The sequence below is a fragment of the Rissa tridactyla genome, chromosome 7, assembly GCF_028500815.1.
Source record: "Rissa tridactyla isolate bRisTri1 chromosome 7, bRisTri1.patW.cur.20221130, whole genome shotgun sequence".
Classification (NCBI taxonomy): Eukaryota; Metazoa; Chordata; class Aves; order Charadriiformes; family Laridae; genus Rissa; species Rissa tridactyla.
This window is the reverse complement of record NC_071472.1, coordinates 45001226-45019391: the sequence shown is the minus strand read 5'-3', so window position 1 is coordinate 45019391 and position 18166 is coordinate 45001226. Positions and strand designations below refer to the sequence as shown.

Here is an 18166-nt window from a genome sequence, read left to right as displayed (position 1 = left end):
TGCGACTGCATCTCCCGGCAAGCCGCTCCGCTCGGCGAGGAAGGGGATGCATCGCTGGCGTCCGCCCACGGGCAGGATGCCGGCTCTGCCTATGGGGAGGGGTGATCCCTCCATCGCTCGCTCCATTTTCTGTCTCGCCTGTCAGGGAGACACTTAGATGGCAGAGCTGTGCTCGGCGGCCTGGAGAGGTAGGTGGAGTCTGGCCGTCCTCCGCCCGCCCTCCCTCCATTGTCAGCGGCAGCCGGCGGTGGTGGTGGCGGCGGTGGCGGGCACCTGCTGGGGCCGCCAGCGGCAGGGATGCTCCCACCCTTCGCGGCGGAGCGGGGAGGCTGCCGCAGTCCCAGCGCGAGGGTTTCGGAGCCGCTGCCGGCAGCAGCCGAGGGACGGAGGAAGGAGATGCTGCTTGTGCCTGCCCGGCCCTGCTGCCGCCTCGGGAAATGAACATGAGTCTGCCAGGCCGCGTCTCCTGCTCCATGCTCAACTGCTTTGTAAGTGCTGCTTTCCCTCCCCCCCTCCTCTCCTCCATGTAAGCCAGTTTCTCTTTCCAGCTCCCATGCTGAGTTGGCTGCCCCAGATCAGGCCTGTCCTTGAGGCCAGGGCCGTGTGCGGATCCTCCTGCCCCGGATCTGCCCAGCCTGTCGTGCAGCCCCCTGCCAAGGGAGGTCCCCTTCTCCTCCCTCCCATGTGCCACCGGAGGATGCTGTGGCCCCTGCCGGTGCTGTGCTGTTGTCCTGCTCGAGCCCAAGGGCACAGCAGGCTGAGTCGGCCGGAAGGCCCCAGTGATGGTGCCGTGCCACGCAGGCTCCGGCCCGTCCTTGCCTGGAGCTGGAAAATTACCGTGAGAGAGCAGGCAGCCCCAGGGGAGCCCTGCGCTCCCGCCATGGCTGTGGTGTGCAAGGCAGGGGTGTGCAAGGCCCCCTCCTGTGCTGAGGCTGCCAGGAGGGTGGTGTGGGAGGGAATCCCAAGCTCTGCGTCTTCTATACCTTCGGGGAAAGGAGTTTGCTTGCTCAGAGGCAGATCTGATGGCCCTTCCGGCATAAGCCCCCCTGAAAATGACTCATGGACAAATGGGCTCTGAGGGTGTCAGGAGGTGGGTGGCTTGTGAAGAGAGCGGGGTCCTGAGCCCCCCCCCCGCCCTGCTGATACCCTGGGATGGGGCTGTGGCAGGAGGAGATGCTCAGCCTCCCGCCTGTCCTGTGCTGCAGGCGAGGAGGAGCTCAAGGGCACTCAGGCCGGTGGAGAGCTTGGGCTGCCCTGTTCCAGTTCCTGCTGCTCACTGGGATTTCTTTGCAAGCTGCAAAGTGGTGATGGGAGAGGAGGGTACCTCTGCTCCCTGCCTGCTGCACCGGCACGCACCTTTCCTTTGCACTCTCCTGGGCTAGCACCTCGGCCTCGGAGCGAGCCACTGGCAGGAGAGGCCCCTGAGAGCCCCGTGGTCTCCAGCCTCACGCAGGGACCAGGTGAGTGGGTGAGGAGGGGCAGCGCCTTTGCCTCCGGCCGGGGCTGATGCCGAGTTCTGTGCTAGCCACGAGCAGTGGGTGCGCAGGTACTGCTGCACCCGGGCAGGAGATGGACTGCGGGGTCTGAGATCCGGGGAGCGCCCCGGGTACCTGGGGGTGCTCTCAGCAACGTATGGGGATTCAGCCTTATTTAAATATAACTTTATAACTGAGACAAAAGGGTTGGGTTCTCGTTTCTTCAGGTTGAAATTCAGTGTTTTGGCTTCGGTGACTTACCCAGAAAGATATATCATTGTAAAATATTATTTAATGCTTGCAGAACAGAGTATTTCCTAATAATTGCTGGACCCTAGAGGAGCTGTAGTTAGAGAGCAATAGGCATTCTGCAGAATACATTCCCACACCAAATACACACGGAATTAACACTGTCCCGGGCTCGCAGCAGGGGAGCATCCTCAGCTGAGTGTCTGGATGATGCTCACTTGTTCAGCAGTGTGGCAGAAGGTGGGGGGAGGGTTGGTGAAAATGAGCACTGGGATTTTAATGAGGGACTGAAGATTCACAGGTCCCAAACGGAGACACGCTCTCCACTTTTCCAAGGATGGCGTGTCCAGGCTCTCTGTCTCCTCTCAGACCACTTCTCTGAGGCCTCCATGGGCTTCCCAGGGTTTCCGTCTGAGCAGGTTGGACACGTTCAGCTGCTCTGAGGACAAATGCCCTGCTTGGGTGCTGTCGCCAGTCAGTGGCGCATGTTGGGTGCGCTTAGATGCAGTTGTTATAGGGCTACGTTTCATACTCACATATTCTCCTGGAAAAGCTTCAGGCTCTTCCCAGATTTCTTATGTGAAATCATAGAATCATCTGGGTTGGAAGGGACCTTTAAGATCATCAAGTCCAACCATGACCGGAATAAGAACTCCCCAAAGAAAGCAGTCCTTGTGAACATAAGAGGAGGAAGAGCAGGCCGAAGCTGGACTGTAGATGGAAACCCTTTGTGTTACGGTGTTTGCTGCGGTGCCGTAGTGAAGGTAATGGGGTAACCTTTGACATGACAAACTCCTGTCGCATCGGTCTGAGATCCTATGTGTGGTCAAGGTGCATCTGCTTGGCTTTCCAAATACCACGCAACTGGAAGGGACAGGACTTGGAGACCTGTTTTCGGTCAGTCACTGTGCAGTGGGTATTCTGCAATGGCAGGAGGAACTGCTGGGGTCCTGCAATGCAGAGAGCACAGCCTGGAGGTGTTTCCATGCACAGGTCCAGGGGATCCCCAAGGTATTGGGGTGCCAAGAGTATCCAACAGCCTCAATTTTTGCCTTTTCATAAAAAATACAGTCCGACTGTGTGTTTTGTTTGCAATGCAGGGTGAGGAGGGCCCTCCCAGTTTGGAGTATATCCAGGCCAAGGACTTGTTTCCCCCGAAAGAGCTTGTAAAGGAGGAAGAGTCATTGCAGGTAAGGAAGTAAGAAAACCGAAACAGTCCGCTTCGGGATGCGGCAGGCTCGACTCGGGTAGTGTGAAACCTGAGAGCAGCTCTCCAGCCCGGGCCGTGTTCTGGAGGCGGCTGGCTCGCTGGTGCTGTAGGTCACATTCGGACCGGCGAGTCTTTCCGCCTGCATGGAGGCTGCTGACGGCAGTTCTGTACGCCCTGGCCCTGCCTTCCCGGCCCTGCCAAGGCGCTGTGATTTGTACAGCATCGCATCTGCCGCTTGGAAATAACAGCTGGAGCATGATGCAATACAGAGCCATCCTGGGTATTCCCTGTCCTCCACTTGTGCTGACAGTGAGAAACTGTGACGCTGCCTGCGTAGCTCTCTGCAGCAGGTAGACGTTGTCTGGGACAGGCCGAATATCAGGGATAGACTGTGCTCTGCGTAGCCATGGTGTTCATCGCAATGGATGATTTGGCCCTAATATACGTTGCTCGTGGCGTTTTCCTGCTGCAGAGCTGTTGGAAAGAGAAATCTCCATGTGGTGCCAGCCTCCTGCTGCAAAAGGCCCTTGAAAGAGCCCTGGGTACTGTTGCTGCTGTGCAGCAAGGGCAGTATTCTGAGCGGTGGGAGCCAAAGCCTCCCGGTGTTTGCTGCTTCCTTTAACGTAGCCCACTGCCACCTTATCCCTGTGCTCATCATCCTCCTCCTACGGCTGGCCAAACTCGCGTTGTATGTTCTCACTGCTGCTGCAGTATTTGAGTTTGCTCTGAGCGGCATCGTCTCGGTAAACGGTGCTGATAAAAGCAAGGACTGAAGCGTGGCACCGGGAGGATTGGTGTGAAGGAGCGAAGGCGGGCTGAGGAGGTGCAGGGGGCCAAGGCTGCAGGTCGGCGGCCCTCGGGAGGTGAAGCCACTGAGCCGGGACCGCCTGGAGAAGAGCAGAATCCGCTTAAGTCTTCTGCGTGGAGGACCGTAAAGTCCACCCCTCCCAAAGGGTAATTTGCGTTCAGTAAATTGTTATTCTCTTAATGTAAAGCGAAGTCTAAAAGGACGCCATGGGCTTGATAACAAGCTGTATTCAGGCATCTGTCAGTTTATTCCAGGATTTCCCTCTCTCAGTTCTCGCGGCTTTACCATCCCGTTTCTAATCTGTCTCCCTTCTGTTGCTGTGTGAAAGAGCCACGTAAGCAGAAGAAACACATGCCAACTAAAAACAGCTCTGGCAAGCATGCATAAATAAACCGCTGGAATAAAGAGAGTATATTCTCTTAATGTCAAATAATTAACATTTTTAAAGGGTTTTCAGACAGGTGCCAGCCTAAGGTTGTTATTTGTTGTACAAGTAACTTAAGAAGAGAGAAGTTGTTAGTACAATTGTCACTTGAACACGAAGTCTGACATTTAGGAAATTCAATTTTTAGGCAGCATATACCCAAGCCATGGAAACAACTTCGTAATAAAGACAAGGCGGTCTGGCTTGTACTAATTACAGTGTAATGAAATGGTTTCATCAGATGCCCTGTCTGGCAAGTAAAAGGCTCTGGCCAAAATAATTCTTCGTGACATTTTTTGCGTAATTGATTACCAACGTCACCTGGTGTAGGTGGCATTCAGGGAGCAATGGGGAGTCTACTTAGCTAAGGAAAATGGACCTGGGGAATTTTAGGCTGTTCTGCCTTTTTTTTTTTTTTTTTTTAATACAAGAAAAGAAAATCACATTTGGCTGTCTGCCAGGATCCCCTGTTTTAAAAATAGTTATGGCATGTCCGGGCTGATAGGGAAAACCAGAAAGACACTTGATTATCCGGATTTTTTTAAAAAAAGTTCTAATACAGGTAACTTTAATGACATTTCCTTGGTTATAAATAACTATAGACAGAGATTCTCTCAGAACCTTGTTAGCAGAAATTGGTCAAAACTCTGGTTCATTTACTTGCCTGCATTGGTACCAGCGAGTCTCGTAGTGCTGTTAAGAGCCCCCTTCACTTAAATGCTGCAGCAGGATCCCATATGTGACACCTTCTCTTGGGACAAAGGGCTCTGATTGTTTCGGGCTCTGCCTGGAGCTATGCAGAGCACTCCCCAGCTTGTGTCTGAGCGGTGCCTGACGTGTTCTTCATCACTCGTGCTAGTGCTGTGTTCACCCTCTCTAAAAAGCAGGGACCATAACGCCCTCTGCCCCCATGCAGCACCCTCGCGGCCAGATGCCCACAGTTGGCGTCCGTGATATTTGCAGTCACACCTCTCCTCCACAAGTAATTGTCCATCGGGAGGTTCCCGATGGACAGTGGGTCCCGAGGCATCCTTAGAAGAAGATCCATCATGTGGGGTTGGACAGTGGGTGCCGGTGCTGTTGGTCTCGTTGCCTGCTCTCGGTGCACAAAGAACACGTTGCTGTGTGATTTCCCGCAGGAGATGCAGCGCGGGGGCTGTCGGAAGGGCAGCTTGTGGCATTTATGGTGCACAAAGTACTCTGCGTGTGTCTTGAATTAGTGATGTCTCCCTTCCAGGTCCCATTCACTGTGTTGCAGGGCGAGGGAGTGGAGTATCTTGGCCATGCAAACGATGCTGTGATCGCCATCTCCAACTACCGGCTTCATATCAAGTTCAAGGATTCTGTGATCAATGTAAGTTCTGCCTGTTCCTGCTGCCTGAACCATCACCTCTCGCAGTATGTGGGGAGGGCGGGCAGGGGTGGCATAAGCCCTTTCGGTGGTCTGTGGCGTTGGGAACTGTGCCTCTTGAAGGATGCCACGTCTGATGCTGTCTCTAGTTACTGCTGGTCTAGTTGCTGTTTTGCTGCTGCATTTTGCGGTGTGCATGGGGTTTTCCTTTGGATAATAACGAGGTCTTTCCTTTGCTGTTCTCTTAAAATTCAAGCCTTAAATGTGGCAGTTCTAAGACTGTTAAGGTCTCTTGCAGGCTAGTCTTAATGAGACTACTTCTACCTGCAGACCAGCAACCGACAGTCAGCCAGTGGGAGCCTGAGGCGTTCTCTCACTCTCTTCACTTGCCATCTTTGATTGCAGCTTTTGTTTGGCTCGGTTACCTGTGCTGCTCTGGATGTGATTTAGTCAGTAACTGGCCCCAGGTGGGAAACTACCCAAGGACAGAATAGAAATTGGAATAGTAATTGTTGAAGGAGGCTCTGCGCTGAGTCATGAAGCTTCATAAGCCTCCGAGTGGGTTTGTAGTTTGAACTAGAAGCTCACGATTGTTGATAGAGCCATGACTGTGCGTGATGGGCCTGCGGGCAAGGCTGCTATGGGATGTGAGATGTCTTGTCATGCCCTACATCTGTCCCTTGCAGGTGCCTTTGAGGATGATGGAAAGCGTGGAGTGTCGGGATATGTTCCAGCTTCACATCGTCTGCAAGGACTCCAAAGTGATCAGGTATCCGTTTTATTGCTGTATTGTAGGTGCCACTGCAGGCCAGTTGCCATGATCAGCTCTGGTGTCTCCCTCTCTGCTGCCGTTGGAATTGAGCTGTTCGTGGCCAAGGTTACTAAGACTTGGTGCTTTGCTCCTTTTCGTGGTTAAGTGGAGCAGAGCTGTGTGTCTTGGCTGTATGAGCGTACCCACTGAGGATGATTTGCATTTGGTTTGCAGGTGCCATTTTTCCACCTTTAAGCAGTGCCAGGAGTGGCTAAAGAGGCTAACTCGAGCCATTGCCCGCCCTGCTAAGCCTGAGGACCTCTTTGCATTTGCCTATCATGCGTGGTGCTTAGGAGTCTGTGTTGATGAGGAAGATCAACATGCACATCTCTGCCGTCCAGGTAAGCTCCTGGCGCTGAGGTCCCCTTCCTGCTCTTCTGGCCAGAAGCACTGCAATGCAATTTGAACCCTTGTTCATAAACTCATGTCTGGCTAGGTCTTAGGCTCTGCTGTGGCTATAGCCCAAGTTCATCTTGCTGAGGGACATCCTGTACCTGGCCTAGAGATCCAGCTGATGGCCAGATGCGGCTGGATAACAAGCATGGTAAAAAGAATAATAGTGATAAGCACAATAAGGAGCATTCTGAGCCAGAAACACATAAGCAGCTTTTCCCTTTCTCCTTGTGAATGAAGAAAACATACTTCAGTATTCTCATCATGATGATAGAGAGCTCAAGCAGTCTCAGCCCTGGATGGTAAACATCATCAGTTTTGAGGCAGCATAATTAATACGAGTCCATCTACATCTCTTCTCCAACACCTAGAAATGCCATGACATTCTGAGGATAGCTCCATGGAGACGGCTGGCTCCTGCTTATACAGGGACAAGTGAAATCTTTGAATCCATAAGGAGAAAACCAGAGCTCTGTGATGGTGCCCTCGTGTGGATCAGGAGTTCCCCTTCTCTGGGAACACAAAGTTCACTGGCAGTTGCTTTGTCATTAAACAGCTTCACCACGAATAGAAGGGGATTAAAATGAGTGACAAACCTGTCTCTTAGAGTTGAAAATGCGCTGCTATTTGAGAAGAGAAGTGGTAGCCTGAATGAAATGTCCATACGCAGGTTGGGCTGGAGCATTGTTGTTGAATAGCATAACTGAAAGAGATACCAAAAAGAAATTAACAGAGAAAAGGTAAACTATGTGTTCTTACCCGGTCCCAAACACCAGCAATTAGGAGATATTTGCTGTCTCTCCTTTAGAGGAAGTATTATTCTGTGTATAAACAAACTTATCCGTGGAAATTGTTGCTGCAGGATATGAATGAGGCAAAGAGCTTTGTAGTATTTATTTATTAACAACATTAGAGACTCGAGCAACAAAGACATCCAGGATTTGTAAGGCGAGGCCAAAACATAAGAGAGCAAACCCTGAGTCAGTCTCTGAGAGCGCAGCCTGGAAGAAGGAACTGCCTGGGGTGGGTACTCTGTACTCCTCTGCCCTGGGGTTCCTGACATCCACTTTGGAAGCCATCTCTGTCAGAAGGGCAAAAGGGGATTAAATTAACCCCCTACACTCCGATATCGACGTGAGAAGGCTGCTTCCATGCCGCTGTGTGCCTGGAGACTGAGAGGTGATCTGGCTTGATAAAATACATAGAGGAACCCCCATGAGGGACAGGTCTTTTTGGCTTCTGAAGCAAGATCCCTGCCATCCAGCTGTCCTGTAGTTTCTCTCCAGCCTGTGATAGTTGCTGTGGAGCTGCCACTAACATGGTGGCAGTTGTGCTTAGCTGTCAGTAAATACCCTGTGCTCTGCTCTTCCAGGAGACCATGTGAGATACCGATTTGAGATGGAGCTGGTGAGGATGGGCTTTGACTTGCAGAACGTCTGGCGCGTCTCTGACATCAACAACAATTACAAGTGAGTGTTTCACCGCGAGGCTCTCCCCAGTCTCCTCTTTCCTTACCTTCTTCCCTTTGCAGTCCCCGTGCAGAGCAGTGGATGAGTCAGACTCCAGCTAATCCTCCTTCCTGGCCTTGATAACCCTCAGGCAGATCAGCATATGAGCCAGATCCCCCTTCTTTCTGCCTTTCTCATCATGGGATTGAAGAAGGAATACAGCCCAAACATCAGAGCTAGCAGCAACTGTAAATGCTGACTCAGGTAGTTTAAATTGTGGCAGCCATCTTTCATCCTTGAAGATGTTCTGGAGTCTTGGAGGAACTGTCCGTCATAGGGTTGCCTTTCTGGTCAGTCGTTCTCTCTAAAATGCTCGCAGTGTTTGAAATGAAAAATACAAAGTGTTCATAAAGTCGGGCAGCTCTTCAACTCCATTGAGAAACAGGATGAGCCAGTGGAGGGCTGTCAGGATGCTCAGAAGTCTGGGGAATCATAGAATCACAGAATGGTTTGGGTGGGAAGGGACCTTAAAGCCCACCCAGTGCCACCCCCTGCCCTGGGCAGGGACACCTCCCACCAGACCAGGTTGCTCCAAGCCCCATCCAACCTGGCCTTGAACCCCTCCAGGGATGGGGCAGCCACAGCTTCTCTGGGCAACCTGGGCCAGGGGCTCACCACCCTCACAGCCAAGAATTTCTTCCTCGGATCTCATCTAAATCTCCCCTCTTTCAGTTTGAAGCCATTACCCCTCGTCCTGTCACTACAAGCCTGTGTAAAAAGTCCCTCCCCAGCTTTCCTGGAGCCCCTTTAGGGACTGGAAGGGGCTGGAAGGTCTCCCCGGAGCCTTCTCTTCTCCAGGCTGAACCCCCCCAGCTCTCTCAGCCTGTCCTCACAGCAGAAGGGCTCCAGCCCTCCCAGCATCTCTGTGGCCTCCTCTGGACTCTCTCCAACAGCTCCGTGTCCTTCCTGTGCTGTGAACGAGCGAGGCTCATTCACTCTGGCACAGAAGAGGCCAAAGGGTGATGTGCTTGCAGCCTGCAGCTGCTGGAAGGGCAGTTACAAAGCTAATACAGTGAAACGCATCTTCTGACAGTGGCAGTCACAAGTTGCAGCTTGGGAGGTTCACACTGGACATGGGAGGAAAAACATCATTCCCCAGGAGAGTGGTGCTGTGCTGGGACAGTTTCCCAGAGAGGTGGGGGTTCTCCATCGCAGCGTTTCAAGTCTCGGATGATCTAGTGTTGGAGGTGGTCCCCTATGAGTGGGTGGCAGGAGTGGAGATCTCCAGAATCTTTCCCACATAGTCTTTCCCACCAGCAGATCAGGGATTCCAACCTGTCCTCTACTCCTGGAGAAGAGCACAGGAGCTCTTAGAGAAGCGCTGCTGCATTCTTTGCAGCAGGTGGCATTAAGCCAACAGGGTTTTATTAAGCTTTGACAGATGTATTCATGTCTTCGTTCCCTATAATTCGTTTCTCTTTCCATGAAATGACTGGTATCCCTCAGTCTTTTCTCTATGTCTCAGCCAGTAAAGGCATCTCCGTCACCTAGATATCGAACAGTTCCAGGTCACTGGTTTGTTGTGGAGACCATGAGAAGCCTCGGGCACGCTGGCGGGGGGAAATCCCGGCAGAGTTTTGCAGTTTGCTGCCTGTACTCTTCTCTCTTCCTCAGGAATCCAGGCAGCAAGCACTAGATTTGGGGGGCGATTTACAGTTTTTACTTGGCCATACTGATCACATTGTTGCTTTTGGACCTTTAATGGGACTTCGATGGCATTTACACAGTTTCTCAAAGGATGTCAAATAAAAATTGCTTTCCTGACCTGCTCAGTTTTGGAACATGGAACGTGTAGGTCCCTGCCCTCGGTAGAGTCTCTGCGTGTCTTTGAGAGCAGTCAGGCTTTCTCCTGCTGCTGGATGTTGGGATGTGGTTCCCTCTGACTATTTCAGAAAGTTCAGCTTAGATTGACCATCTGTGGTTCGCTTCCTGGCCAGTAATACACAGCAATTAGCCAACTTCTCTAAAGACAGATGTTTTATTTCCAACCAAACCAGGGAAGAAACAACTTGAAACAAACCTCAGCAAGCTGGATGAAGGCCTGGTTTTGCTTTCCTCCATCTGCCGAGTTCCTACCTGGGGATCCTGGCAGGTCTGGGCTTCCTGCAGACATCCCGAGATCTTAAAGGTGGTGTAATTTGCTTGTGCAACTCAGAAACCAGTTCTCTCTCGCTGCTGCTGCTTCGGGGAGTGTGTCTTTAAATCCTGCCTTGGCTTTTGATCATTGCCACCTGCCTCTATTCACAGGAATCGGGTTACTTTTTAACTGTTTATAGTCCTTTTATCTTTTATTTCCCAGCATTGGCAAAACAGTGTTGTTAGAGACAGGATGCTCCAAGGTAATGGCTTTGTTCGTTGTCTTTCAAGTCTGTACCGAGATGTCCTTATCTGGAAATTATTATCTTCTTCCTGGCGACAGCCATCATAACATTAGAGCAATACAAGCATATAATAACCACTCCTTCGGTCTTGATAAAAGTCTACTATTTCGGCATACAATGACAATAAAATTATTACATGATCTCCCTGTGGCTCTCCCATCTTCGGTGATGTGCATACCCAGAGAAATGGGCGCACTCTGGCATTCCCTGTCTGCCACAGCCATGCTGTCCGAGACAGGAGTGCGTTTGGCTGCTGGGTTTGGTGCACGCGTGGTTCCTTCCAAAAGGAAAAACCGCTTATCTTGCCTTCAGTTGTTGATGCTCATTTTCAACTTCGATCTTTTCACAATTGTGGTTTTATTTATTTTTGACTTTATGAGGAAAAAGCTGTCTGGAGTTCTCTATTACTGGTTTAGACAGCTGATGTTCCCTACTTGTTTCTGTGGCTGGTCTTAATTCATATTTTGTTTTACTTTGTTATAATTCTCTACAAACTTTAATGCTATCCTTCGCTTTTATTGGAAAAGTGATAATTAATGTTATTGCTTGTATTTGCCATATGAACGTGTAGCCAAAAAGTCTGCAAGGACCATTAGCAATAACATGTGTGGCTTAGCCTAGATCTCCCAAGGGAGATCTCTCCCGATGGACTTTGTGGTAAGAAGAGGCTTCGTCGTAGTTGTGGCTTGTGCCGATGGACGCGTTTGTGGTGTTACAGCCACCTTTTCTGGGATCAAACCTCACAGTTTCAGAAATGTCTCATCCTTTGTTTTGGGTCCCAGGGGTGTTTCAGGCCCCTCCTCCGTGACCCACGTGGCTTCGCCCTTGGTCTCTTCCGCGTGGCAAGTGAGCGTTTTGCACAGCGCAGGGACAAGCGTGGTTCCCCTTAGGACTCCCTTTGACGTGAAAAATGACCATTGAAGTTCTGCACGATTTCTTATCTTTTCAAGAGTTGCTGTTTCGGAAGAAGAGCCTCCTTCAAGTCTTTGGTGAGCCACCCGATAAAACACACACACAAATTTCAGAAAAACCCCTTCTGAAAATCCAAATCAAGTGTCAGCCACAGGAGCTCTAGCTGTGCGCCCAGTGATGTTTCCAGCAAACTCTACATGCGTGCGGTGCCACTTCCCTCCGCAAAAGCCGTGTTGACTTTTCCCAAGTGCGCCGTATTTGCCCTTGCACCAACTGTGGCAGCCAGGGGCTTTGCACAGAAGTCAGACTCCGGTGGTTTCCCACGTTCGCCCCAGAGACCTTTTTTACAAAATTGATATCGTGTTTGCCACCCTTCATTCCTCTGGCACCCGGGCCAATGTAAGCAATGGCTTACACATCTCGATTAATCATTCACCTGGTGCGCATCTGGGTTGCTGTAGAAATGTTGAGCATTATCTAGTCCTGGTGATTAGTTGCTCCTGGTTCCTAGCAGATTGTTCTAAAACTTCCCCTGCAGAAGTTTCCACGTTAATTTCTTCTTGCGCCCCGTCCCTTGTAAAACAGGTTAGGTCTGGCAGCTTCTCCGTGGGCTCTTCTGCTGAGCACCAACGCAAATAGTTTCGATTTTCTGCTGTGATCTTCCTGATCTGTCACACCTTCAACCTCAGTAGCAGGCCGATCCCCCCGGGATGTTTGAAAAAGGTCTTCAGAGTTTTAATCTTCACAGGTCATTTCTGAAAAACTGCCAGACGTGTCTCCTTTTCACTGTTTTTTAATTCAGGTGCACACTTGGCTCCTCTCATGTCCTTTGGAAACATCTCCCCTCTTTGAAGGATGTCCTTTTATTTCTAAAATCCTTCTGTTGTTCACTGTTTAGCTCTGCCAGCTCTTTCTGATCTTTTTGATGTTTGATGCATTTTATATTACCATTGAATAGTATGTTTAAGTAACCATCACATCATCTGCAAGCTTTTTTTTTTTTTTTTCTCCCCCCCCCTTTTCTGAAACTGATCGTTGACTGTCATGGGAGGCTTGTCCCCTCTAAAAATATTGTTGAATTCTACTGTGTGATGAATACTGTAACAAAGTGATTTTTCAGTTACTCTGTTCTGGAGCAGCTTAGGACCAAAGGAAGAGTTACGTACTTTGGTGTTATTTGGCTGGTAGCGCTAAGCAGCAGCTGATCATGTCTAAAAATGTCGCCTTTGTCTCATGCATTATCGTGGCGCTTATGCATTTTATGTGGAAGCAACACAAGTCTCCCGTGGCGATTTCAGTGCTCGCAGCCTTTATGAATCTCTTCCAGCCTCCCATGGATGTCATTACTGTCACCCCAGTGGTTGATGATGTGGCCTCAGTGCTGTCCTGTTTCTCTCTAGGCTTGGGATTTGAGTCCATGCACGTTCTACATTGCTTGTGGGTGCTGGTAGCTCTTAGCCTCGCGCTTTTACCTTCGCATTTTCCTGGAATGTACCGCACTTTGTTCACTAGCTCCGGTCTTCCTACAAAGCTTGTACTCTGAAATTTAGGATACCAGTAATAATCTTCCTTATATCAAGTTCATAGATGCTATTAGGCCAACGTCCTCATTTATCCTGGCTTTTCAGCCCCTCTGTTTTTTGGAATTCTAGCCTAGAAGCACAGGTTTATTTGCCTCATTGCCTGTTTTTGTGCACCCAGCTTAAATTTGGCTTAACTTCTTGAGGCTGTCCTGTTTTCTACCTGGATTTTTATTGAATTCTGTCTTACTGTTTTCCTAAGGCTACAGAGATTCAGTGATTTAACTCTTAGAAGACATGCTCCTGAACCTCTCCTGTACTGACTGTCCCCGGGTTTTGGTTACAGACATCTGTAACGTTTAATTGGAAGTGCCAGGGAACTGATTCTATTCTCATTTCGATGAAGCCCATTCTTCCTGTATAGACTCAGCTATTCCAAAAGTTCCTCGAAATCTTTTAACAAGTGCCAATCCTGTTCCTCCTACCTTTTATTCGCAGTCACACTTCAATACTTCTCTTCAATGATTTCCTGACCAGCTTTACACATGGAATCCGAGGCATTTCAGAGATGTCCAGGCCTAGACATCCTACCACAGACATCCTGGTCTTTGGCTTCTTACCTGACTGCTTTAATTTTGCTTCCTGGATTCCTCTTCCTCACTCTGTTGTTTTTATCCCAGAGACAGCCTTGCTTTCTGCCTGGGGCTTTCTGAGAAGCTGTCTAGACGCTGTGTGAAGTGCCATCTTCTAACGTGGCAGGCAGCTCCTTGCTAGCATCACAAACTCAATAATACGAAGCGCTGTGTCGTGCCTGTTGCCATCAGCAGGGACAGCCTGGGCTCAGGGGAACAGCAGGCCACCCTCTGGAGCCTACCAGCTGGATAGTTTCGCCCCCTCAGTTTGCTTTCCATCTGCCCTGAAACATTCCTTCTAAATGATGTGGTTATAGCCTGGAGCTGGAGCTGCCTTTTGATGTTCGAGTCCTGCAGGGCTGTGTCTGCCTGGGCTGCTGGAGCTCAGCTGGTCCAGCCCAGGCAGGGCTTTGCCGCAGGGGCAGGGTGGGAGCTGGGGTAACCAGGAGGCCCCTGCGCTCCTGGATTCTTTACCTGTGCTTCATTTTACTTGTGTCGCTCTCTCCCCTTCTCCCCAGCACGCTGTTTGGCTCTTCCCCCTTTTTCCCTTGGCTCCCCTCTTGCCCTGCTGTTAACGGACTTGCAGTTGGGTTTTCAACGGTTGTCTTGAGACTTAAGCATTGACAGTCTTATTGCCTCTTCCACCACTCCCCACAGGCTGAATTTCCATTTCAACCAAACTGCTTTACGCTCCAGGTTCGTTACGATGTGGGTCTCTTTTGCCCGTGGAAGAGTTGGGTGCCCCGCTATTAGCTGTGCAGGCTGTGAGGTTCTTCTCCAGGGGACTGGATTGGAAGGGACTTGCCCATGGCATTCCTCTCACTGCTGCCACGTGTTCAGATGTGTATTAGGAATGTGATTTCTTGGCAGCCCACCAAACAAGATATTCTTTTAGATCTCCTTTATGTCATTTTATTATAGCATACACCAAACCACCGTTGCCATCTTTCTGGGCAGAGTTATGTCTTCCTTGCAGAGAAACATGTAATGTTTATCAGTGGTGACCTGTTTTCTGCGAGGCAGAAAGTGGCAGATCATCATTTACCCAAAGCTGTGTTTCTGGGTTTGCAAGTGCTGCAAGAAAACCAAAACCCCAATAAATTAATAACTGTTCTTCTAAATGCTCACGAATTCTTAAATCCAGAGGATGCTCCAAAGGCACCCTTGGGAAGTACTGGGGTACTTAGCATGATCCCAGAGGTGAGGCCTGAGGGGAAAGGAGGTTGTTGTCTCTTGGCTCACTCCTGACATCATTTTTTGGGTCACTCTTCCCACTTTGAGACTGTACTGAGACAGATACGAAGAGAAACAGTGGAAGTCCTGCATGCTGAGTTTGGGGAAATGTGAGCTGCTGCTGCCTTCTCTCTGCACAGTTTCCCTGGTGCAGATTTTTGATTGCTCAGTCCTCATCGTCGTGCTTTCTTTCCTCCAGGCTTTGTTCCAGTTATCCCCAGAAGCTGCTGGTCCCTGTCTGGATCACCGATAAGGAGCTAGAGAACGTGGCTTCGTTTAGGTCGTGGAAAAGGATCCCTGTGGTGGTGTACAGGTAAATGCAAAACCAAACCAGTGCTTTCCTTCAAACCCACGACAGCCGCCCTTGTCCTTTACTCTTTCACTGGGCGCTGTGGAGCCAGGTTGGCAGAGCATGCGTATGGGGCTGTGGAGCAAGGCATGATGTCCTGGTCCTCACGCTGCCTGTTCCTTTTGCCTCCCATCTGAAAACACGCTGCTGTCAGGACTCCTCCTCCCAGCACACACACATCAGCCGCTCTAGGCACACAGTCTGCAACAGTAACGCAGGCTGTTCTCCGGAAGGGAGAAACAGCGTTTCGTTAGCTGTTGCTTCTTCCCTGCTTTCGCTTAGATCTGAAGATGTGGGTGACTTTCTTCCTATGGGAGATGCAGCAAGAGCACTGTGTTGAATTAAGGTTCTCTTTTTGAGTTTCAGAACTCCTTCACTGTTTGGTACTTGCCTAGCTGCTACTTCAGAAAGAAATCTCAGCCAAAAAGGGCCTGCTGCTTGGCCCTGCTCTCAACTAGGTGTTCAGGCCTGGAAGTAGCTTTCAATACCCAAGTGCAAATCACTTCTGTTTTGGCCGAGTTCTGAGAGTTTGACAACATTTAGGTAACTGAATGAAATGTTTGTGTGCAGCTGAACTTTGTTGATTCAATAGCTGGTAAATAGTCTCTAGTCGGCCTTCCAAAAATAATCCATAGAGGAGGATGCAGGAGGCCAGGCAGCAAATAAAGCAGGGCTTTTCCGGGGGTGGGGAGGTTTCTCATTTAACTTGTCTTCCGGGAGGCTGACATGTTTGAAACAAACAGGAGGCTGGCTGGGTAGCTGCACCCAGGCAGTGAGCGTGTTGTCGAATATACGTTATGGTTTCTAGCCTTAAACTCTGTGGTAGCAATTCCTAAATCCAAATATAAAAAAACTTTGAAAATATTAGGGCTGCAGAACAAAGGACAGTCCTGGAAAGTACAAAAGCCAGGAAACAAACCCAGTGAATTTACACGTACCTTAACTCTACATTTCCGTGTTACGTGATTTGCTGTTAGATGCCGGCAAAACACAGCGTATTGCTTCTAGAAGAGCGAAATCCTGCAGCAGAGTCCTAACGAGTGCTGCTTATCGTGTGGAGCCTTTCCCTCTTTGTAGCCAAGTCAGCTAAGAAGTTAATTGTATTTGTGATTACTTTTGCTAAAAATGGCCTGGCGCTGGAGACTGTCCCAGTGTGCCTCCCCACCCGAGGGCAAGGCCCTGTCTTTTTGCTACTCTAACACTTATTTTGTTCCTTGCTTTATAATATCACTGTAATGGTACCCAGTAATTTACAGGCTGAGGTGCAACGCTTTGCAGCCTGGGATCAGATTAGAAGATGCTGACAAGTGATGTCACAAGATGGGACAAGTGCTTGCCCACATGCGTCTCTCATTTTCACGCACTCTTGAGCCTTTGCCCTCAAGATTGAAGTCTTTTGGCCAGGAGGGTCCGTGAGGGCCATGGCTGCTTCTGGAGTGCCTTGTGCTGCGTGGAAGGGCCTCAGACTCAGCTCCTCCTCACCCATGGCTCAGGAGAAGCATGGACAAGTGCGCTGGGGTGCGTGCACCCTGGGGACTCTGTAGCCACAGGACTGTCTGATAGATTTCAGAGCTTTAGGAGAACAGGGCTGAATTCATTGGGTCACAGATCTGTAAAACATGACACCAAAGGTACCACATTATCAGTTTTCTTTTTTTTTTTTTTTTTTTTTTTTAAAAAGTGTAACTTAGCTGTTAAGCAAAGCAGAAATTCAGGTGTCCATCTCCAAGTCCTCAGTGGAGATGTGCAGGAGAGATGCAGGAACCTCCAGGCACAATTCACTTTTAAAACAACGCAAAGGATGCAATTAATTATTTAGCTGACTAGAGAGACAGACGGGCATTGCGTGCCAGCCGCTCCTCCTTATTACTCTCTGTCTACACAGCCACCTTCAGAAGACCTTGGGACTGCGTTAGCCAGAGAGCTCCTCGCAGATGCCCAGCATCCCCTTTGCCCGTGCTGGTGCTGCAGTGGATGCCAGGGAAGCAGCGGGCAAGCGGTGGACATTGCTCCAGCCCCGTGGTTCAGCGCTTGGTCTCAGGCTTTCAGATCGTGCCAGAGTGAGCCAGGAGCTTAAGCCAGAGGCTGCAGAAGCGAAAGCACTTGTGTACATGCATCGCAGTTGGGAAACTTTAGGCGGTAGCTCTGCAAACCCTCTCTCACCTCTTTCTTGTATTTTAAGCTACGCTGCTTGACTTGGCATTGATGAGACCTCTTATGGCCAGAAAGTAACAGAGAGGGGACTTGAGAGGTGTTAGTTGATGTTTTCTGGATGATTGTTGTGTGTTAAATGGCACGTACTAACAGTATCAGATGTGCCTCTAGCCTTGCGCTCTGAATGAATCAGGGAGTAAAACCTCAACTGCTAAACTACAGAGGCACCTCATACTCCAGCTTTGGATTCTGAAAGGGCCTGGAGTCATTAAAACTAAACTGAGGATCCTTAAAAGAATAGTTTTGTCCACGTTAAGTTAAAACACTGTGGCACCTTCTGCCATTCTAGTTTCCAGAAAGGAGCTTTTTTTCCTTTGAGGAAAAGCACAAAAATCCCCAGTAAGAAAAGACCTGAAATGCTTAATGCTTTCTCCTCATGCTGGGGAGATTAGGAAGGGAACGCCGAGTCGAGCTGTGGCTGCTCCCCTGACCTGGGAAGCTCGTTGCCAGCTCAGTTTTAGTTTGTCCGCTGGCACTTGCTATGTGTTCTGCTTGCTGATGACTTTATGCTCATCGATGCTGGCCATATTGCCTTGTGTTTATTGGCACCTCGTTCTGTCTCTTGAAACTGGCCACCTCCAGGCCATCCCCTGCCCCGTGCTTGTTGCAGTGCTGGGAGGTTTGTGCTACCAAGAAGTTTTCTGAGTTAATGTGACTCTTTGGCAATGTTTGTAGTATTGCGTTAAGCAGGCTACC

At 49.8% G+C, this 18166-nt stretch overlaps 1 protein-coding gene across 10 annotated transcripts in view; it reads left to right on the top strand.

Annotated features, from left to right (window-relative positions):
* The window catches only part of MTMR4 (myotubularin related protein 4), a 60529-nt gene that overhangs the window by 28672 nt on the left and 13691 nt on the right, over nt 1-18166 (top strand). For 8 of the 10 annotated variants that reach the window (XM_054208884.1, XM_054208886.1, XM_054208888.1 and 5 more), the window contains exons 3-8: nt 2825-2914; nt 5404-5520; nt 6204-6286; nt 6503-6669; nt 8094-8190; nt 15107-15220. In XM_054208884.1, the coding sequence (XP_054064859.1) occupies nt 2825-2914; nt 5404-5520; nt 6204-6286; nt 6503-6669; nt 8094-8190; nt 15107-15220 (668 nt within the window). Of the gene's footprint in view, nt 1-297; nt 489-2824; nt 2915-2949; nt 3889-5403; nt 5521-6203; nt 6287-6502; nt 6670-8093; nt 8191-15106; nt 15221-18166 lie in introns of those variants that run through there. The other 2 variants (XM_054208881.1, XM_054208891.1) reach the window with 2 other exon arrangements.